Source organism: Panthera tigris, chromosome B1 (genome assembly GCF_018350195.1).
Source record: "Panthera tigris isolate Pti1 chromosome B1, P.tigris_Pti1_mat1.1, whole genome shotgun sequence".
Classification (NCBI taxonomy): Eukaryota; Metazoa; Chordata; class Mammalia; order Carnivora; family Felidae; genus Panthera; species Panthera tigris.
Genome location: NC_056663.1, coordinates 162,756,438 through 162,779,600, shown reverse-complemented (window position 1 = coordinate 162,779,600; position 23,163 = coordinate 162,756,438). Strand labels below are relative to the sequence as shown.

Below are 23,163 nucleotides of genomic sequence, written 5' to 3'. Positions count from 1 at the left end.
TTACATACTTTCGCTTACCACAAAAACATTACCTATCTACTATAGAACATTTTCTTTCTTTTTTAAACTTAGTTTTTCAAATTTACATCCCAGTTAATTAGCACATAGTGCAATAATGATTTCAGGAGTCCAACCCAGTGATTCATCCCCTACGTATAATACCCAGTGCTCATCCCAACAAGTGTCTTCCTTAAAGCCCCTTGCCCATTTAGCCCACGTCCCCCACCCTCAACTCCTCCAGCAACCCTCAGTTTGCTCTCTGTATTTAAGAGTTTCTTCTGTTTTGTCCCCCTCCCTGTTTTTATATTATTTTTGCTTCCCTTCCCTTATGTTCATCTGTTTTGTCTCTTAAATTCCACATGAGTGAAGTGATATGATGCTTGTCTTTCTCTGACTGATTTTACTTAGCATAACATACTCTAGTTCCATCCACGTAGCTGCAAATGGCAAGATTTAATTCTTTTTGATTGCTGAGTAATACTCCATTGTATGTATATACCACATCTTCTTTATCCATTCATCCATTGATGGACATTTGGGCTCTTTCCATACTTTGGCCATTGCTGATAGTGCTGCTATAAACATGGGGGTGCATGTGCCCCTTCCAAACAGCACACTTCTATCCCTTGGATAAATACCTAGTAGTGCAATTGCTGGGTGGGAGGGTCGTTCTATTTTGCCCTTTGCTCATTGCCCCACCCTTCTCGCCTTTGACAACCACCAGTGTGTTCTCTGTATTTATGGTCTGTTACTGTTTTTTGTTTGTTACTCATTTGTTTGTTTTAAAATTCCACATATAAGTTAAATCTTCTGGTATTTGTCTTTCTCTGTCTTATTTCACTTAGAATGATACTTTCTAGGCCCATCCATGTTGTCACAAACGGCAAGATCTAGTTCTTTTTTTGTGGCTGAGTAGTAATATTCCATTGTGTGTATATATATATATATATGTGTGTGTGTGTGTGTGTGTGTGTGTGTATACATACATATGTATATATATATATATATACACATATATAAATATAAATATATATGTGTATATACATAATATATATATGTATGTATATATATACATATATAATATATATATGTGTGTATATATACATATATATAAAAATATATATAAATATATATGTGTATATACATATATATGTATATATATATACACACATATATATATGTGTGTATATACATATATATACACATATATATATGTATATACACACATATATATATACACATATATATATGTGTATATACATATATATACACATATATATATGTGTGTGTGTGTATATATATATATATATATATATATATATATATATGCCACATCTTTATCCATTCATCTATCAGTGGACACTCTGGTTGCTTCCATATCTTGGCTATTGTACATAATGCTGCAATAAACATAGGGTTACATGTATCTTTTCAAATTAATGTTTAGTTTTCTTTGGGTAAATACCCCCTAGTGGAATTTACTAGATCATAAGTTATTGCAAGTTTTAATTTTTTGAGGAATCTTCATATTATTTTCCACACTGGCTGCACCAGTTTACATTCTCACCAATAATGCACAAGGCTTCCTTTTTCCACACATCGTTGTCAACACTTGTTCGTTCTTGTCTTTTTGATTCTAGCCATTCTGACAGGTGTAAGGTGATATAGCTTCCTTGATATTATTTTTGATTTTTCCCCCCCAGAAAGGAAGTGGGAGTTGTATTAACACACACACACACACACACACACACACACACACACACACACAAATACCTTTCTGTTGCCTTCAAACATGTTCCATTGTTCTGATTTCTTCAGGAACACCTCCACACTATAGCTGGGAGTAGTGGTCAATTTTCCACTTCTATCTCCCCTCTTGCCTTGGTTTTCATCTCTTATTTCCTATTTGAAAGACCTTCTCAAATTCTGTGATCATATAACTCAGTGATTTCCAGTAGCAGCGATTCTGTTCTTTACTGTTGCCAGTGCAGCTTTTAATTCTGCTATTACATTTCTAGCTTCTCTGTGTACTTCTCTCGTTTTTCTGGCATTATTTTTTATTTTTTCAATTATTTGTTTACAGCGTAGTCTTGGCTTTGGGAGTAGAACCCAGTGATTGATCTCTTATATATGACGCCCAGTGCTCTTCCTGAAAAGTTCCCTCCTTAATGCCCATCACCCATTTAGCCCATCCCCCTACTCCCCTGCCCTCCAGTAACCCTCAGCTTGTTCTCTGTATTTAAGAGTCTCTTACGGTTTGCCTCCCTCTTAATCTTAGCCCTTGTCTTTTGACCTTCTATCACTGTCCTTTTCATCACAGCATATACTCTTTGTGTGGCTTTGCTACTGTTTTAGTCACACCTGTTTTTATCTTTATAAGAATGCCAATTGTATTTCTGAAGCTTTGTTTCTAGAATACATTATTTTTACAAGTTCACTGTTCCACCTAGTATTGTGGGTCTTATTCAATCTCTATTGTTATTTCCACCCCCCCCCCCCCCATATTCCATCTGTTCAGAGAGTCAAAGAGCTAATGAAGATAAGACCAGCTCCTGGCCCTAGGTTTGGAAGGTCAAGTGCTTCCAGAGTTCTGTGTGGGACCAGCCAAATGTAGAACAGGAGGACTATAGGCACACTCTGCTTTTGTTGGAGGATCTGTGTGCATATTCTTTTTTCAGCAATCTCTTTTCATGCAAGTGGCAGAGGGGGGTGGCATTCTGACCCTGGCAATTCTGCTCTTTTCTGATTTGTGTTTGTACCTGTGTATTTCCATCGGAGTTGTGCAATGTGGTAACGGGCATACTAAGCAGAGCAGCCTCGGTCATTAGGTATGCCAGTTGTTATTACCTTTCCTCATCCCTGCCTCCCTCTCTTTTCTTTCCTCCTTTATTTTTTTTATTTAAAAATTTTTTTTAACATTTATTTATTTTTGAGAGACACAGTGTGAGCAGGGAAGCAGTAGACAGGGAGAGAGACACAGAATCTGAAGCAGGTTCCAGACTCTGAGCTGTCAGCAAAGAGCCTATTGTGGGGGCTCGAACCTGCGAACTGTGAGAATTGTGAGATCATGACCTGAGCTGAAGTCAGACGCTTAACCGACCGAGCCACCCAGGCGCCCCTCCACCTTGATTTTTGTTTGCAGGCTTAAATCTCTTCAGGCCCAGGAGGAAAGCCGCCACAAAAACTTAGAACACAGAAGCCCAGAGCACTGGAGTGTGGACTCCAGAAGCTCGGAGCCCAGGACCTCAGAGCAGAGGAAGTTGGAGCAGCGGGTCCTGGACAAGAGGAGCACAGAACACCGGACCGAAGTGATATCCGATTATGAGAAACAGCTCCAGACGCTGAAGGACGAGATAGCGGTTTTGTCCGCTGAAAAAGCTGTACTCCAAGGAAGGTCGGACAAATTCTTATAGATCTTTTCATTTAAGCTCCTTTCGGTAGTGGTCCAAGGGTGGCTGGGAAAAAACGTGAAATGACAGCCTGAACCCAAACCCCTCCAATCCGGGAAACTTTGAATTGTGAAGGGATTGTGTGCTCGAACTGCACCCTTCCAGAGAGAGCAAATGCCTCCTGGATTGCCAGAGCTCGAGCACCAGTTAATTTGGGGCTGACATTGAAGCCCAAGGAATGAAACTGAGAGATATGTGAGGGGAAAGTTCTTTGGCTTGAAAGCCGATTTGGGTGGGGCTGTAATGTATGGGTGGTGCCCTGGCTGAAAGAATGTTCCCTGATATGAGGGTCCTGTTCTCTGAGACCTGGGAGTCCTCTCTCTGGGATGACGACCTGTCACTTTACTTGCTGTATCTCACTCTGTTTCATGGAGCGTGTAGGTAAGTGTTCTTGTGACATCCCTTTCTACTGACGGACAGAATGCTAAGACCCGTCATTCAGAGTTAACTGAGGACAAAGCAGGATGTTTGTCTTGGAGTGTTTTTCCTTGTTCTTTTTTTTTTTTTTAAGTTTATTAATTTATTTTGAGGGGGGGGGGGAGAGAGAGAGAGAGAGAGAGAGAGACAGAGAATCCCAAGCAGGCTCTGCACTGACAGCAGAAAGTCCAATGTAGGGCTCGAACTCATAAACCATGAGATTATGACCTGAACCGAAGTCAGATGCTTGACCCACTGAGCCACCCAGGTGCTCCTGGTTGTTCTTTTTAACACCTGCGACCTCCCTCAGCCCCACGGAGTGGCCTGACTCAGGCTAGCAAACCACTCCCACACCTGGTCCCCATTCCCCTAAATGCCACCTTAGTTCTCCAGTTTTGAGAGTCACTCTGTTATGTTGTGGTGGCACCAGCTTGTACTGGCCCCCAGGAACTGATTCTGTGCATTTCTGCCTAATAACTCCCAGTTCGGGGTGATGTCACATTAACAGCTTGAAACTGGCCACCATGGGAATATTTCTTGCACCACGGAAATCGTCAGACACACTGCCATTGACAGAAGGAAGCAACAGCTTCCTTCTCCACCTTCAGAGAGGGCTTTGTATTACCGTTTGCTTCACAGTTTCTTCTGTAACACTTCTCTCTCTGGGGGCCCCTTTCCTTTGACAATTTATACTTGATAGCAATACGTTTCACTGATAACAGGGCTCTACCATTCACCAAGTACGTCCCCCTGTTTTAGCTCACCGCCTCTTTCAGCCCCCCACTCCCGCCCAGAAATAGGGCGAACATGCTGTGGGTGAAAACTTCAGGCTTTGGAGAGACGAGATGAGTGCAAACGGTCCCACTGCTATGGAAAGAGAACTCAGATCTTTCTCTCTGTTCAGTGTTCATCCCGTTTTATATCATAAGGCCTCTGCGGATATGCTAGTGCCCCAAGATTGGGGTAAGAAACACTGACAAGCTGATCTCTTTAACTCCGGCTCTCACTAGCGGTGTTACTTTACTTTGGGACCCTATTAACTTTTCGGAGCCTCGAGTTCCTCAGCTGCAAAATGGCCCACAACCAATGTTGACCTCCCGGGGCTGCTTAAAGGATAACATGAGGTGCGAGCTCACCACGCAGATACAGAGCGTCCGAGCGCGTATTTGACGCCTTGCGGAGAGGTCGCCGAGACAGCGGCTCTCCAGGGCCCGCAGCCGGGCGCGGGCCTCCCTGTATCTTGCAGCGCCTGCGGCAGGACCGAGGGAGGCGTGCGTCAGACTGCTTCTCTGGCTGCTTCTTGCTTGTGCACAGGTCGGTCCGGAGCCGCACTCCCAGCCCTGCCCCGCGCAGCCGCAGCCGCAGCCGCAGCCGCTCCGCCAGCCCCTCCACCGCAGTGGCCAAGGTCAGGAGCCCGTCGCCGAACCGCGCCAAAGCGTCCAGCGTGGCGCGCAAGGCTGCCCTCCTGTCCCGGTTCAGCGACGCCTATTCCCAGGCCCGCCTGGATGCACAGTGCTTGCTTCGACGCTGCATCGACAAAGCTGAGACGGTGCAGCGGATCATCTATGTCGCCACCGTGGTAGGTGACGCTGCGGCGGCTGCGCGCAGAGGCCCTGGGGCGCAGCGGGGAGACAGCTGTGAACAGGACGGCCTAGGAGGGCTGGTTGAACCTGGGGTCGCGGGAGGAGGGCGGCATGTCCATTTGCCGGCTGGCTGGCTTCCTGCCTTCCTTTCTTCCTTGGCAGATATTGGGGATGCATAGTTTTTCACAATCACGAACTATTCAGATATACTGATATTTCTATCGACCAGATACTTGTTGAAGAAATATCCATAAGTACAGGATTATCTCAAATGAGTATATGCTGCGCCGATTTGCACTGAAATTTCCAATGTGTGCCTACGTGCACCAGTGGGGAGATGTTACTGCTGATGGCTATCACGTGGTTGATCTTTTGTTCTCAGAACAATCAGAAGGCTGTGCTTGTGCTAACTCTTCTGTTTACTTAACTGAGAGTAGTTACTGAACCTGCTGGAGTATCAGCTACTTGAATATGGCGGATTAAGAGTGCTCGTATATAATCCTTAATTCCCAAAGCAAACATATTCGTTCTAAGAGCCCGTTAGGAGAAATGAGTCCAGTAGGAGTCCATTCTGACAAATGAGAACAGTCAATATTTAAAAACAAAACAAAACGCTGGTGGGACAGCAGCATTATCAGGGTCCACTGAACTTTATTCTATGTTAATTTATTTCAGAGGTCAGCAAACTATGACTTGTGGCCCAGATCTTGTCCAGGCCCGTATTTCTAAGAAAAATCCCACTAGACAGCTAAGAATACAAGAATGGTTTTACATTTTTTAACAGTTGCCAAAAAAAAAAAAAAAAAAAAAAAGGTGACAAGACATCGTATGTATTTTAGGGAGAGTCTGAAATATTTACTCTCTGGCTCTTTACAGAAAAACGTTTGCCAGCCCTGGCTTATTTCATTAAGAAGTTAGGGTTCTAGGGCGTTTCACGAATAACTGAATTTTCCCAGTGCCTACTACATAACATGCATTTAATAAATATTTGTTGAATTAACGTATGCCAGGAAACATACCACAGACACTTGATATGTAAACACTAGATTGGTAATTTCATTTCTTGACCAGTAATATGATACTGCTGTGGGATCATAGACTCCATTGGCACTTTTTAAGTGTTTATGCAACCCCAGGCCATCTCTTTCCTTAAACCTCTGCACTGTCCTGCCTCCTGCACTCAGGATTCCCGGAACAGTGATCACCTGTCTGGGAATTAGTGAAGGTGCATAGTCATATATGTATTTGTGTACTTTTCAAAATTGAGGTCTGTGTTTTCTCCCAGATTAAAATTAGTTTTGATCAACTGTGTTTAGTTATCGGAGGACCCATTTGCTGTTGAATCTTTGGTGGGTATTCTTTATTCCTTACCTTGGCCCTCCTTACTTCCCTTCTTCCATCTAATAAATCTGCTGCATTTTTTATGTGCAGGAGGCATTCCACGTAGCTAAAATGGCATTCAGACACTTCAAGATCCGTGTGAGGAAATCGCTGACACCATCTTATGCAGGGTGCAGTAACTTTGAGGATGCCGTCTCGGATTATATCATTTGTCATCTTGATCTCTATGATTCCCAAAGCAGTGTTAATGTAAGTGGTGGGTCTCTTAGTGGGACTGGTTTTCTGTTGCTGCTCTTTACATGGAATACTAATAACTCAGAAATCCATCCAGTGCTTAGTACTGCTTTTATGTAACAGAACAGCGTCCGATTTACTTTGTAGAACCCTGCATGCTTGGCGGTGTCTTAGACATTTTACGGGGGAAAAATAGTCCGACCTTTATAGTTCTCTTCTTTAGACGAGCCCTTAAGATTGGGGATAGAATACCATGGTGCTTAAGAGCCATGGCCTTGGGGAAGACAGGTGTAGATTTGCACTCCTAGTTCTGCCACTTGCTGGCTGTGTGACCTTGCACGTTTACTTAAAAACCTCTTTGTGCTTCAGTTTTCCAGTCTCTATAGCAACAATGGTCATCACCCTCATAGAGTTCTTGAGAGGATTAAATGAAAAAAAGCAAGTAATTTGCTTAGCACAAGACTTGACACATGGTAAACGCTCAATAAGGGCAAGCTTATTGTTATTGCTGTTATTATAGATTATGAGCAAGTTGGCACATCTCCTACCTACCCAGAATAGAAACATAAAGAAATAATAAATAAAAGCCTCAAAGGGTGTTTTCTTTTGTTTTTGTTTTTGTTTTTTTTTTTTTTTTGGGAGGGAGGGGATTCTCTTGGCCCTTTTGTAGGTCCTCTGCATCATCTTTCCTCCTTCTCTAGCAGTGAGCCTTTCTCCTTTAACACATGTACAGCTTTTGTAGTTTACGAGCTCTTTCCCACCCCCCACCAGTCATAACCTCTTTCGGATGATGGAGCTTCTTGTCACAGGTTGGTAACAAGGCAATGCCATCTCTTTGTTTTTCAGGACGTGATCCGAGCCATGAATGTCAATCCCAAGATTTCATTTCCTCCTGAAGTTGACTTTTGCCTCCTCAGTGACTTCATCCAGGAGATATGCTGCATTGCTTTTGCAATGCAGACTTTAGACCCACCCCTAGATATTGCATTTGGGGCTGATGGAGAAATTTTTAATGATTGCAAGTAAGAGACATAAGAAACAGAAGCTAAGGGATTTAAAAAAAAAAATCAGTCTGTATTTCCTGGAAACAATTTAGGGCAAAGAACTCTGGGTGGGGAACTCAACAGATGTGACCTGACTTCCAGGTCCTGCCGTATACTTCTCTGTACTACAGGGCAGAGCCTTCTCCTGGGGTTTATTTTCTTTCTCAGTCAAACATGATTCAGAGGTGATATTATGATTTCCATTGAAGGTATTGGTCTTGGGCAGAACTAATGAGTACCCGAAGCCTGTCTGGAACACTTTTAAAAAGGGTGCTATAAAAATACAAGTGTGTATTACTTTTTATTTGTTTCTACTGAATTATTTAGGCCAGGTTTCTCAAAGTATGGCCTATGGATCACTCGTGTCAGAATTACTCAGATCTTGTTAAAAAGGCAGATTCCTGGATTATACTTCATGGTATTTTATGCAGTACGTCTGGGATGGGGCTCAGGAATCTGACATTTAACAAACACCTATATGTGCTCCTTATGCACACTAGCATTTGAGAATGACTACTGTAGACTTTCTGGGACCATTAGATTTCTTTTTTTTTTTTAATGTTTATTTATTTTTGAGAGAGAGACAAAGTGTGAGTAGGGGAGAAGCAGAGAGATCCAAAGCAGACTCCGGGCTCTGAGCTGTCAGCAGAGAGCCCGACGTGGGGCTTGAACTCATGAACTGTGAGATCATGACCTGAGCCGAAGTCGGATGCTTAACCGACAGAGCCACCCAGGCGCCCCAGGACCATTAGGTTTCTATCAACTTTCACATGATAAGTATTTTTTATAAATCAGAAGAAATTAAATGAACTTAACACATTTTACTGAAATTTTCTGGGATCCAGTGATATGGCTGGGGACTATTGGGAGGAGGCCAAGCTTGTGGTTAAGAACACTCTGAGGCTTGAGGTCTGAGGCTCTGACATCAAGCTGCCTGGGTTCAAATCCCATTTCTGCCACCAAGTAGCTATATAATCCGGGGCATGGTACTTAATTTTTCTGTTCCTTAGTGCCCTCTCTGTCAAATGGGAGAAGTAATAATACCTGTTTCCTAGGGCTGGAGAAGGTTAGTTGAGCTCATTCAGATAAAGTACTTAGGACACTGCTTCGTCTGTAGTCAGCACACAGGAAATGTTAGCTCTTGGGTCTTTGTTCAGCCCGTAGAGTCATAGGGTGGTGGTGGCCCAATATCCCTACGAGCTTGTTAACGACAGAGACTGCATACCTTTCCGTCATCCCTCTTTCGTCATCCCTCTTTCTTTCTTCTTTTCTCCTTTGGAGAATGTGTTGAACCACACAGAAATATTCATCCACTTTACCTTGTGCAATCTGCACACTTCACAGACCTTGGGGGCCTCCGGCTTCTATGCTTTTCATCAGCGGGAACATGTTGCCCCTTGGGGCACTCTGTAGCTGATACCTCTGGAAAGCTCTAAAGCTAGAACTGGAGTTCCTAACAATGCCTGAGGATTTGGTTCTACTTCACGTACTTCAGAGAACAAGTGTAATCTTTTTTTTTTTTTCTTTTTTAAACCCTGGCAGCCTTTCACATATTCGAAAGCAATTGCTCAAGTCTTCCTTCTTCTGGTCTCATGGCTTTGGGTTTTTCCATATAAAGGGGGTTTGAGACTTCTTGACAAATAGATGGGTGTCTTTGGCCTATGCTCCATGCTCTTGTGAATATTCCTTGTCACGTGTCCACACTGAAAGTAGTCCCCTGTTTTGAGCTGAGCAGCCTGGAGGGACCAGTACCCTTATTCTCTATTAATTCCGCTAATTTGTACTTGTTTTTTTCTTTTCTGTTTTTTTTTTAAATTTATTTATTTTGAGAGAGACAGAGATAGTACGAGTTGGGGAAGGGCAGAGAGAGGGAGAGAGAGAAATCCCAAGAGTCTTCGTGCTGCCAGCGCAGAACATTGGTATAAATTTTTATTTTTTATCACGCTTAGTCGAGGTAAATATGGATACCGATTCTGTTATTGAAGAGATGGTTGCGGGCTTTCAGAATAGGAACCGGTGATAACAAGCACCCGACCATGGACTCACATAGAACAAGTCATGTCAGACTGAACTTATTCCTTCCCTTCTCAGGATTGTAAGAGTTACAGTACAGGAAAATTCTAGAGATGGAGAGCCTACAACATTGAGCTGAGCAGAGGTGGGGCTCGAACTCATGAAACTGCGAGATCGTGAGCTGAGCTGAAACCAAGAGCCAGACGCTTAACTGACTGAGCCACCCAGGCGCCCCCCCAGAAACATGTTATTTTTACTTATACTGTGGTTAAGTCTTTCGTTTCTCCTATCTGTGCAATGATACACTTCTTAGACTCAATTCAGGACCTCATACGTATCCACATTACATGGTATCTTATGAGATTCAGCTTATTGTTCCTGCCTGTTGAGCTAATTTTTTATACTGTCATTTGTTTCTTCTTTCCTACCCATCCTTAACCTTTGAGTGATTTTTCTATACTTCGTGCAATCATTGATGGAACATGTTATTTATCAAGGGATTGAGAGAGAGCACCTTCATTCAAGTTCTCATTGATTCATTAAGTATCTTACTTTGGATATGGGCCACTTTGTAATTCACCTACTTAAGTCAGTCATCCACCTATATTTCTCTTATTTTGCCCACGAAGACACCATGAGAAATGTTGTAGGATGCCTACCGGATTTCAGATGGTCTCCATCTCTAGTGTTTTCCTGTACTGTAACTCTTATAATCCTGAGAAGGGAAGGAATAAGCTCAGTCTGACATGACTTGTTCTATGTGAGTCCATGGTCGGGTGCTTGTTATCACCGGTTCCTATTCTGAAAGCCCGCAACCCTCTCTTCAATAACAGAATCGGTATCCATATTTACCTCGACTAAGCGTGATAAAAAATAAAAATTTACACCAATGTTCATTTCTCCAGTGATGCTACATCATTGCTTAACTTCTCTTTCTTGTTCTTTTGTGTGTTTAAAATAGGTACCGTCGCAGCTATGACTCCGATTTCACTGCTCCCTTGGTCTTCTATCACGTGTGGCCTGCTCTCATGGAGAATGACTGTGTCATTATGAAGGGAGAAGCTGTCACCAAGAGAGGGGCCTTTGTACGGTGGCCTTGCATAGTGACAATTCATCCCAAGTGTTTGATTCACAAGTTCGAGAACATTTATAAACCCAGAGATTCTATAGAAGCAGTTTATAAAGAGTTGCTTGATAAGGTTTCATACAAAGGAGAGGAAAGGGACTGGCTAGGAAAGAAGAGATACTTCTCTTTGTTTCTTCCGTGATTCCTCATAATTTTCTGGCAGCAATTTCTTTGTTGCTTTCTTTATAAGATGCAACTCATCATATTTGCCTCCTCCTTAGAAATATTATGCTGTTATAAGGGCAAAGCTCTTTGAGCTCATCTTATTGGAGGCCCTCTCTCATTCTAAGCATTTGGAAGTGATCAATGAACTTTCAGGAAACAGTTGGCCAAAGTTTCACTGACAGAGAACCATTTTGGGAAATGACGAATGTACTCTGTTTTCTCTCCTTGGTATGATGTGTAGGGAAGGGGGAGGGATGGAAAAAAGAAGGCAGAGGAGATGGGGAGAGAGCAGGCAATCAGTTTTGGAGGGTTGCTTCCTATATACATTGGTTGTAAAATGTTTTTAACATGGTAAATAATTGGGCAGCCCTCAAAATGGAGTAGTAGGTGTGCAAGTGTGTGAGTGTGTGTTGTGGTGAGTGTTGGGTGGCCACAGGGGCTTGGGTATTCTGTATAGTTCCCATGTGGAGTTTTAACCCTGCCCTTCCTAGAGAGAGTTAAGTAGATTGTGAAGAGAAGCTCCTCAGTCCAGTGCAAAGCCACTGTCTGGGTGGTCTCAGTTCCTGTTCTCTTTGAACAAGAGAATAGGGAAGGGCTTCATAGCAGCTTTTCACACATACACTGGTGAACAAGAGTGGAGTATTTTAAGAGAACTTAAGGGTGTTTGCAGCTTAAACATTCTACTATAGTGAATGGTATCTCAACAAAATATTTTGTGCTATGAAATGGGGGGGTGTTGATCTGACAACAACCACACGGGGTCTGTGATGAACGACCTCACAGAACGTGCTCCTTGCTCCTACAACAATCACCGTTTGTTAATAAATTCCAACTGGAGATTCTCTCCAGTGATTCCAACTGGAGATTCCTCCTTAGAAAAGGAGGGAGAGGAAATAGCCGCTATTCATGTATTCTACATCAAACAGGCATTTCAACTTCCTTCCTTTCCCAGCTTAAACTCCTAAAACAAAATACGAAGATCCTAAAAGGAAGGACTTGGATTAAAGGAAAAGGATTTAGTTAATAGATGGGCAGCAGTGGTGGTTCATTCCTTCCATACCTTCCTCCCTCATTCATGAATTCATCTCATTCAACAATATTTATTTTTTCAATAGTTATTTATGACCCAAGCACGGTGTTCAGGTACTGGGGATTCAGCAGTGAACAAAAGAGGCCCAAATCCTTGCCCACGTGGGGTTTACATTCTCCCAACACTTGCAAGCTTGAATGTAGGTCTAACAATTTACTCATCAAGACAAAGTTCTAGCACCAAGAATTTGAATATTGCAAAGTTCATTGTAATGGAATTTATCTGAGAAATACTCTCAACTTATTGTCAAATATTGGGTAGCTGTAAGAAATGAAGAGTGTATCCCATGCTGATTGCTGCCCAGTAATGGGCAAGTGTAATCATAACAGCAGAACCTCTCATTCTGTGGGGTAGACATTCGTCTTAGGCCATGTAAGTTTTCACAAACTATTGACTATTTCTCTCTTTTTTTAGTGGAATTCAGTGCGACCTGTAAGTCGATGTCGAAGCAGGAGTTTAAGTCCCATCTGCCCCCGTAGCCATATTGGTTTAAGCACGGTGCGTATCTAACCATTTTTACACAAAGCATCTTAATGGTTGACACTTTTTTTTCCTCAAAAGTCACCAATGCCAGAGGTGATTGTATGTCTATAGGTAGAAAGAGAACTCGTTGCGATAATCCCAAACTAATTTTTATGCTACCTTGGCCTAAGGCGTTTATCGTTCTAGAAAGAAGGAAGTAGCGGCAGTTTTTTTCTTAATTACTTCAAAGAATAATAGTTTTCACTTATTTCACAGTTTTATTTTTGCTTTGGAATGAAAGTGAGCTAATAGATAAAGTCTTCTGAACAGAAGATGGGAGTGATCTGGGCACAGGTCCTTGATTTCTCTTAAACAGATTGCATGAGTTTGGAGAAATTGCTCAAATGGTCTAGATTTCAAAACTGTGTGAAGGGCACTGCAGGTATTAATTTTCCACCAAACTTCAAAGTAGGAAGAATAACATTAGTCTCCTTGAGTATTAGTTCTTGGGGGGGATTACTAGTATCTCTTTTTAAGAAAAAGAACAGCAGGGGTGCCTGGATGGCTCAGTCGGTTGAGCGTCTGGCTTCGGCTCAGGTCTGATCTCACTGTTTGTGAGTTCAAGCCCTGCATCGAGCTCTGTACTGATAGCTTAGAGCCTGGAGCCCACTACAGATTCTGTGTCTCCCTCTCTCTCTGACCCTCTCCTGCTCTCACTTTGTGTCTCTCTCTCTTAAAAATAAATAAACATTAAAAAAATTTTTAAAAAATAACAGGAAAAACATTTCTGAAAACCAAAAACATTGTTGTGATGTATCACTGTTAATTTATTCAACAAATAATATTTAGTCAATGCCTTTTGAATATAGGGCTGGACCACGTCATGTGAACACCAGATAGGCTAACAATTTGCTGTTTCTTCAAATAGAAATTCTTTAAGTATTTGTTCAGTCTTGTTTTAGGGAGAGTGGTGGAGAAGGAGAACCAGATCTGGCAGGACTCCACTTCTCTGAAATCTCTGGCAATGCATCTCTAGCTATAAACTTCTGCAACTCCCTCCATAAAACAAAACCCAAAATAACTGCCATCCCACTCCATTAATAAGATCTACTTTTCTGGGTTTAGTGAGCATCTGTTACTTCAGCATGCTCTTTATCAAATACTCCTCTGTTTCTAATGGATGCTAGATTTGGAGGGGGACAGAAAAATGATGAAAACATGGTCTCTTCCCTGAATGGGTTTCAATATAGGAAGATCGATATGATTTAAACAGAGTGACTGAGTGTGGTTTATGCCACAGGCCATGCAAGAGGCACGAAGAACTAGAGCTATGAGAGGAGGTAGGAAGTCTTTCTGTCCTTGATAGTGAGGAAGGGGATCATGGGGATCTGACTGGTTAAAATGGTTGGAATTTTAATGTGCTGGGACATTGAGGAGAGATATCCAGAAAAGGGAAATGGCCTGAGAATGGAAAAGGCATGTATCTGATACAGATCTTCTGCTTTTGGAGATTTTATTTTATTTTTTTTTTACTCTTTTTTTTTTTCTTTTTCAACGTTTTTAATTTATTTTTGGGACAGAAAGAGACAGAGCATGAACGGGGGAGGCAGAGAGAGAGGGAGACACAGAATCGGAAACAGGCTCCAGGCTCCGAGCCATCAGCCCAGAGCCTGACGCGGGGCTCGAACTCACGGACCGCAAGATCGTGACCTGGCTGAAGTCGGACGCTTAACCGACTGCGCCACCCAGGCGCCCCTGCTTTTGGAGATTTTAATATCACTTACTTATCCATATTCATGAATAAGTATTTATAGTAGGTAAAAGCAAAAGGATAGTGCATTTAGTGGACTGATAAATGAAAAGGAAATCTTGAGAGTTTTATCCTGGAAGAATCACAATCCCCTTATTCTAAGAGGGCATGGCTTATCCAAAAAAGCAATATTAGACACCTATAGTGCTTATAGCCATGGCAGATTTTTCCTCTGGATTCTCACTAGAAGACTTATTGGTGGGCAATGTCCCTCTAATAAAGCCCTTTTACATGTTTCACACACCTTCTTTCTCTTTCCTGCTTTGTGCCCAAGGAGAACCAAGTAATTTAAACTTTAGATGAGAATAAAATATATTCTTCTTCTTTTATTTTTTTTTAAATAGGCTCCATGCCCAATGTGGTGCTTGAACTCATGACCCTGAGATCAAGAGTTGCATGCTAAAAAAAAAAAAAAAAAAAGAGTTGCATGCTCTACTGACTACGCCAGCCAGGCATCCCTAAAATATATTCTTTTCTTTTTTAATTTTTAAAAATGCTTTTACTATTTTTGAGAGAGAGAGAGACAGACAGAGCATGACCTGGGGAGGGCCAGAGAGAGAGGGAGACACAGAATCCAAAGCAGGCTCCAGGCTCCGAGCTGTCAGCACAGAGCCCGACGCGGGGTTTGAACCCACAAACTGTGAGATCATGACCTGAGCTGAAGTCAGAGGCTTAACCAACTGAGCCACTCAGAAGCCCCTAAAATATATTCTTAATGGTGGAACTGCTGCCCCCTTTCTGTCTCTGCACCCTCCTCTTCTTACAATGACTGGATACACCTGCAAAATATAATACAAATGTTTAGAGTGGTCTAGTTTTTGGCTTATTCGAGGTCTTGATGCATCCAGAACAGCTGTCATCTTTGTTAGTGTTTATTTATCTAAAGTTTGTGAAAGTTCAGAGCAAGAATGTTGCTTGTAGTCTGTTATCTCTGAGCCATAACAGGTTTGTAGGTAGAGGTGTTGGCTTTTGCTTAGTGAAAGCAAAGGTGAGTTTTGGAAAAATGATTCTTTTCTGGCTCCCCAGGGATCTTCCTTAATGGGGCAGGGTTTTGGACACATGACACGATTCATATAAAGATCTGTCAGAGAGTATTCTGTCATTTTAATTTTAATTAATTATAATGCCATTAATTATTATTTTCTGGAAAGCGCTGAATTCAGCATGGCCATTCAATGGCCACTGAGCATCCAATCTCCCAGTCTTCCACAGCCATTAAAACAACAAACAAACAGACTAGGCAACTGAGTCCAGATTTCAATCAGTGACACAGTTTAAGCCAAATTGAGCACCCGTTACTTCAGGAAATATAAGAGGAATCGTATTGCTCAACCTTAGGGGTGACATCATCGTTCTAACGTACCTCAGAACAACTACCTAGCTGGTTTTAGGAAGAAAATGTGAAAAAGATTCATTCTTTGAGCTCTGTCTACTGTGTAATTAACATTACTCTTTTGTATTTTCCAGGTATCTCGAAGCCGGAGTCCTTCTCCAATAAGATGTGGATTGCCGAGTAAGTGGGATGGTTTAGACGGCACAAGTTTTGTACTTTTCAATGCTCTTTTTGGTACTCAGCGTTGTGCTGCAAAATGAATGTTTTGCTCCTAGGGAACATCTTTGAACCCCCCCACCTCGTCCTTTTCATTTCTGGGCCCTCTCGTTGATGGTGCCCGAGCAGGTCCCACGGGTGACACAGAAGGAACTCCCAATCGAGAGGTTTTATTGATGTAAACCCAGATTGACCACCCCAGTTTCATTTAGATCCTTCCAAGAGATATTCTGAGAAAGTGTCCATAATCACAAACTGTTTGTTTTTCTCCCTAGGGTTTTAAAACCACCAGACATGTTACCTTGCCACAGGACGTCTGCAACAGCCAACTTCCCCCGTGCCTCTGTCTCCTGTGTCTGCCTCAGAACTCACTTAAGATAATGTGAAAAGGCAATTCTGTGTATCACTCCACACAGAGAGTTAAATGTTTTGGCTTAGCGTGTTTGTAACTTTCCGATATATTGCATAATTATTTTATAGACACAAATTCCATTAATTTGATAAAAACCATTGCATAGGTGTTTAGGATCATATTCATTTGAAGCAAAGGCCATTGCAGAGGTTTAGGGATTGCCTCCTGAAATGCTAGGATCTTTTGCAGCGACTATACAAACGCTGAGCCTGACCTGAGCTGACAGAGTCAGTTTAGCTTATAAACAGATCGTAAATATTATAGTGGCTGGTATAGCTTTGAATCGAAAACACTACTGGGTGTTCTAATGACCTTTTGTTTGGAAGATAGCCCTCATCTAGGCTGGGGAACTTGGAGTAGGTAGCAGGGGCTCCAGGCTACATGTAGATGGTGATGATTTCAGAGAATAGAGTTCCCCGGCTTGCTTCTCTATGCTATCCGGCTTCCTGCTATGAGGATGCCCGGTTTGGGTTAGCTGGGTGCCAGCATCAAAGCTACTTACCTGAGAGAATGTTCTTGCTTCATAAATGTGGAGCAATGATTGGGCCACAAGCCAGTTTTGAGATAAGTGGCAATGACCTCATGTTTATTTCGCGGGAATGCTTTATACAGTTTAATGTACATGTTAAGTACAGAAGCTCGCTGGGACGTGTGTTCTACCTAATTCACCTGGTTGGGTGCAAATTCAGACCCCCTAGGAACTGCAGCTGACTAAACATACCTAAACTCAAGGCTTAAAACTAGGGGTACCATTTATTGATTTTGAATGGAGCAAACATACCTCGCTTTCCTCCCTGTGAAGGACTGTTGAAAAATTCGAGTTCAATGTACTACTGGAATGTAGCTTTCCCAAGATAAGTGATGTTCTTTCTGCTTCTCCCTGCTGCCCCACTTGCCTGTGGCCTTAAACACGGGCTTCACAAATGACTGCTTTTACTGTGTGCCTTTTAGAGAGAAACTCTGAATTGGCCACAGCTCAGTCTCTGCATAAACCCAGTGCCTAAACCGGCACCCAATGCTTTTTAGGTGAAAAAACCTAAAACAAAACAAAACAAAACAAAAACCAAAAACCAAAACCAACAAAAACAAAGCAAAAAAACCTTCTCTGAAGCATCTTGTCCCTTTTGCTGGTAGCTAGAGATGATGGGAGAGACCTTCTCTACCTCTGTCTCTTGGGTCCAAAGATCACCCACTCATTCAGAACTGTGAGGTTAATTTTTCTCCCTCTGTGTATTTTTATGTAGTCATCACGTTGAGGCAAGGCAGCATGCTGCAAGGAGAAGTTGGTATCCAGGTAGTTCCACTTCTGACTTGGTTATCAGTTTGCCTTTGTGACCTTGAGCAAGTTACTTCACCTCTCTGAGCCTCAGTTTGATTGTAGAGCGAGGAGGTTGAACGAGATCAGTGGTTCTCAACCCTCCTAGATTCAGTGCCCCTTTACGACAAATATTCTGATCATTCTGAGATAAAATTCAAAGTTGTTATGATCCAAATGCATACAGACTTTTAAACAATGAGTACAGTGTCCTAACTAATACAAAGCAAAACAAAGGGAAAGCAGTTTTTAATGATAAGTATTTCAGTAAACAGGCATTGCCATTGCCATTCTAGAAGATAAGTCATCAGATGCCTACACCTGTGTAGAGTCATGAGCTACAAATTCTGGGTCAGTGTGTGCTCACACCACAGCAGTGTTGGATATGATATTCTAAGATGGTGGACAACTCTTGGTAAAGTTTTAGACGAGAAACTTAGTTATACCTTGATCCACATCGTAAGTGCCTTCCTGGAAAAGTTGGTTACATTGAAACCACGCAACTATTACTTTGTGTTGTATGTTAAAGATCATTTCTAAAATCTCACTGAGTAATGAGAATGCATTTTTAGGTGTTGAATGGGGGAGCGCATACGCTGATTTGCAAAATGTTCACATGTGGCTTAGTTGATTTGCTCTGTACCCTGTCTGGCCACTTGTCATCTCTCAAGCCTCTGATGTGAACTGTAACCACACAGGGAGTAGTGAAGAGTCAGGAATAACTTTTGGGAAGGATCTACAAAGCCAGAGGAGGCCGACCTATACTCATCTCATCTGGGCATTCACCTTAACCTTAGTAACTTTGAAATGTGAGAAAAGCTCTTATTTTGTAGCTGGTAAATGTCCATGTCTATCCTATTGGTTTAGCATCTAAATAATAAAATCAAGAAAAAGAGTGCTTCTGTATCTGTAAATGCTTTCTTTCCAGATCCCCATGTTCAGCGATATCCTTTGCTCATCTCCATTCTGTAAGGTCGGAACCAGGGTCACAGATTCATTTAGTAGATAATGGACTCCGCTCCTGCTCTGGGGTTGACCCTGTGAAAGCTGCAATTTTACGTTGTAGCTTAATTGCCAGTTTTAGTTAATACGATTCACAATCCCGTGTCATCATAGTCAAGATTCTGTCTCTGAGTAGTGCTTGACCATTTTAATGGAGCTTGCACTTGTTTGATTTGCCCCTGCAGCAAATTCAGTCATGTGTTCAACTTACAGGTAAGGAAGCTGTGCCCCGATACGCCATGCTGCCTTCTTCCAATGCCTTTTCTTTCAGAATAACATTCTATCCTGTCTTGTTTTGTTCTGCCATGGCTATTACATCAGTTCTTTCGTTTATTGGTTCATTCACTCACACACTCATGAATATTCAGTACCTATTACTAGGGACATAGTGGTGGACAGGGTTCTGGCCCTTGTGGAGTTCAATGTCGTGTGCAGTTGCACTCTTTGGTGATTTTCTTGTCACAGAGAGCAGATACTGATGGAAGACAGAGAAGAAAATGGGATCAGTACAACGTATCCATTGAAGAATTCAAATACGTCAATTGCAAATGCCCATATATAAGAAAGTTATGCAAGGAAGTAGGAGAAAAGTGGTGAACTGCGTAAGAGGATATAACTTGGCATAATTCAGTTATGTCATTCACAGGTAAAGTACTCAATCTTTCAACAAGTATCTACTAAGCCTATGACCCCCAGGATCATTAATAATAAAATGACTATGGCGGGGGGAGTAACTCACTTATGAGTTAATTCTAACACTTACCATGACCACAGCCGTGTGTTCCACCTGCTATATTCCTAAGCAACAGGGCAGTTTGCAGACCATTCTAATTCATTTCTAGGGACCCCACGTCCTTCATGAGCTAGATTGCGGCCAACAGTGTTCTATAAAGTTTGAGTTGAGTAAGAGATTTCTTAGTGGTATGACTTTGGATAATATCACACCTATAATTAAGGGCAAAGCGTTATGGAGCTTTTAAGAAAACTAGTATTACAAACTGCATTAGGTCACTGAAATGTGAGCCCAGGAACCATATGGGTAAGTGACATTCGGGGTTTGCCATTGAAATACCAAAGCAGTGAAGTGTGTTGGCTTTAATACAGTGAGTGAACAGGGGCCTTGAAAATAAAGCAGGAACTAATTTTCTTCAAAATGAAATGTAACGGGACATTTTATGCTTGAAACGTTGCCCACTGGGTGCCAGCATGAATATTATACTTTCCATAGTATCACTGGCAATTACTATATCAAAATTGGGCAGCTAACCTAATTTTCTATTGGGTGGGCAACAAAAGAATATGACACATAGGTGTGTTATAGCTTTATTTCAGTAGAGTTTAAGCCAAACTTGTAGTGATGCAAACAAAATAATGTATTGAAATGTGATGTGAAATATATTTTAGAAGAGATCTTTAGTAATTGGACAGTTATCAGAAGATCTTGAGTGTCATTTGATGAATCAGAACCTTTAGCAATTGATATCTGCCCTTGGAATACTGGGGCTGGAGCATTACATTTCCCTTCTACTGAGTCCCATCTTCTTAGACAAGGGAACAAGTTTCGGAGCTATGTCTTCAGAATAACACAGTGTAGGATTGGCTCAGCTGGGTGAGTCACAAGTTGAAGCAAGCAAGAATGGAAATGTCATTCATTTAAGAAGACTTTGCTGATGTTGGTTAAATGATGTTCCAGGCACTGTGTTAGGCCCTGCGAATACAATGGTGAACAAGACGTTTGGTTGTGAAGAGAATGTGCTCAGCCCTCATTGGCAGCGTGTACCTATGGGATGGGTCTGTGGTCCCTCTCAAAGATGGGCAGTGGCTGGTAATGATCTTTTGCTTGGGAGATAGTCTTAAGTGCATGATGGTGATGGTGGGTTGCATCAGTTTTCTTTGGGAGGTCATCTTGAGTCCATTGTGGTGATGGTGGGTTGCATCAGTCTTCTTTGGGAGGTCATCTTGAGTCCACTGTGGTGATGGTGGGTTGCATCAGTCTTCTTTGGGAGGTCATCTTGAGTCCATTGTGGTGATGGTGGGTTGCATCAGTCTTCCATGGCACTGTCACCTAGAAGCCTAGACTTGGTACCCACTGATAGTTCATTAAGGGAGGTTTCCTCAGCATAATGTAACATATGAGGAGAATGCTCTGAGAAAATACATGTGCAGCTTACATCATGTGGCAAGTAGGGCATAAAGGACTTTTTACTCATGTTTAGAAAGGAAACATGAATGAGAACCAGACAAGATACATTGTCAAGATTGAAGAATCTATTTTCCACAGAAGTCATTTCCAGAACCCTCTCAGGAAGGCCTCCCTACTCACTTGCACTTTCTTGGCACATTCTTGACATTTACATTTTAGAGCTTTCCTCAGACTTAGGTCTTTGAAGGAGGCTAGAACGCCAATGACTGGGAGCAGTAACCCAAGAGCACAAATGAGGTGTTTGATTCTTTCTTGACAGTCATGTGGATAGAGGGAGAGACAAGGGATGATGAGGGCACTGAGTCTGTGACTGGTTTTGGGAGGTTATGGAATGAAAGGGGTTTTCCCTTTGTATGGGGTGGTCGAAGGCATGGAAACCAGGTTTCACCTACTCTACTACTGTATTTGGTGTGAGTCTTACTGGCCAGTGAGGGTTCTGTCTTTCCAAAGGCAGCTTCATCTTAGAAATGGTTGCTACAGACTGGATATTTGTATCCCCCCAAGTTCATATGTTGAAACCTAATCCCCAAAATGATGGTATTTGGAGGTGGGTCCTTTGGGAGATGATAGGTCATTTGGATGAAGCCCTCATGAATAGGATTGGTGCCCTTATAAAAGAGATCCCAGAGAGTTCCCTCATCCCTTCTGCCATGTAAGGACACAGCAAGAAGATGGCTATCGATGAAGGATGAAGTGGGTCCTCACTGGGGACCAAATCTGCTGGCACCTTAATCATGGATTTGCCAGCCTCCAGAACTGCAAGAGATACGTGTTTGTTGTCTAAGGTACCCACCGTGTGGTATTTTTGTTATTGCATCATAAATGGACTAAGACAATGGTTACCTTTGATCTAAGACCCATTTGCATCCATACACTAGCCTTTTGCTGCAAATCACTTGCCTTGGTGTGATATCACTGACCTCTGATTTTTTCTTGGTTTGATTTGAAATCGCCTAACTGAAAATAAAAAGAGGGGAGGGGAGGAAAAATAAAAAAAAAAACTTTCTGGTTTTCTTTGATTGGAAAAATAAATTTTTTCCGGATGTTTTAAGAGTGATGGCATAATTTAATATTTATACTTTATATCAATAATTCGACAGAGAGCTAAAGGAGGCCTTTGTTTTCCCAGAAAATCCTCTGGAATACTAATAACAATACTTCATCTGACATTTACTATTAGCCAGACATTGTGCTAAGCACTTGGTGTTATTAAGCCTATTTTACAGATGGAGAAGCTAAGGTCCTAGGTCATTAAGTAACCTAATCCCAGTAAATGTTGGAGAAGAGTTCAAACCCAGGTTTTCTCAAGTGGAACGCACCCTCTTTGCACTGAGTCTGTGGGATACTAATAAGATGTGGGGTGAAAAAAAATATCCTGTGGCCCTATCAGTTTGGAAAAATGAGTTAAAAGGTGAGTTGAAGAAATCTTTTCTGCCAGACCCCGAAGAGCCCTTCGTTGTCTGCTGCTTGTGGGACACTTCAGGGAGAATGTCACGTGCAGCACTCTCCACATTTATTTCACCATGGGACCTTTCTTTCATGGAGCTCTTGTAATTTTTTCTTTTTAGTGTTTATTATTGACAGAGAGAGACAGAGCATGAGTGGGGGAGGGTCAGAGAGAGAGGGAGACACAGAATCTGAAACTGGCTCCAGGCTCTGAGCTGTCAGCACAGAGCCTGATGAGGCTCTTGAACTCACGGACAGCAAGATCATGACCTGAGCCGAAGTCGGCTGCTTAACCGACTGAGCCACCCAGGCGCCCCTCATGGAGCTCTTATAAAGGTATTGTTCTACAAGACCCATTTCAGGAAATGCCTCCTTAGGACCTATTTATTCTTTTTGAATTACAGATGCCACTGACCATTGGAGGTTAGGCTTTATCAACTTTTACAATAAGAGGAAGAATCTTGGTTTTATCACCTGTTATGACTTTCCCCCCAATAAATTAG

At 42.1% G+C, this 23,163-nt stretch overlaps 1 protein-coding gene across 4 annotated transcripts in view; it reads left to right on the top strand.

Moving 5' to 3' along the window:
* Positions 1-16,720, top strand: part of SPATA18 (spermatogenesis associated 18) — a 36,140-nt gene extending 19,420 nt beyond the window's left edge. For 3 of the 4 annotated variants that reach the window (XM_042984546.1, XM_042984545.1, XM_042984547.1), the window contains 8 exons: positions 3,143-3,394; positions 5,181-5,445; positions 6,881-7,039; positions 7,871-8,046; positions 11,042-11,165; positions 12,876-12,959; positions 16,201-16,246; positions 16,558-16,720. In XM_042984546.1, the coding sequence (XP_042840480.1) occupies positions 3,143-3,394; positions 5,181-5,445; positions 6,881-7,039; positions 7,871-8,046; positions 11,042-11,165; positions 12,876-12,959; positions 16,201-16,246; positions 16,558-16,565 (1,114 nt within the window). In that variant the 3' untranslated portion in view covers positions 16,566-16,720. Of the gene's footprint in view, positions 1-3,142; positions 3,395-5,180; positions 5,446-6,880; positions 7,040-7,870; positions 8,047-11,041; positions 11,216-12,875; positions 12,960-16,200; positions 16,247-16,557 lie in introns of those variants that run through there. The other variant, XR_006217017.1, reaches the window with a different exon arrangement.
* Positions 16,721-23,163: the final 6,443 nt, after the last annotated feature.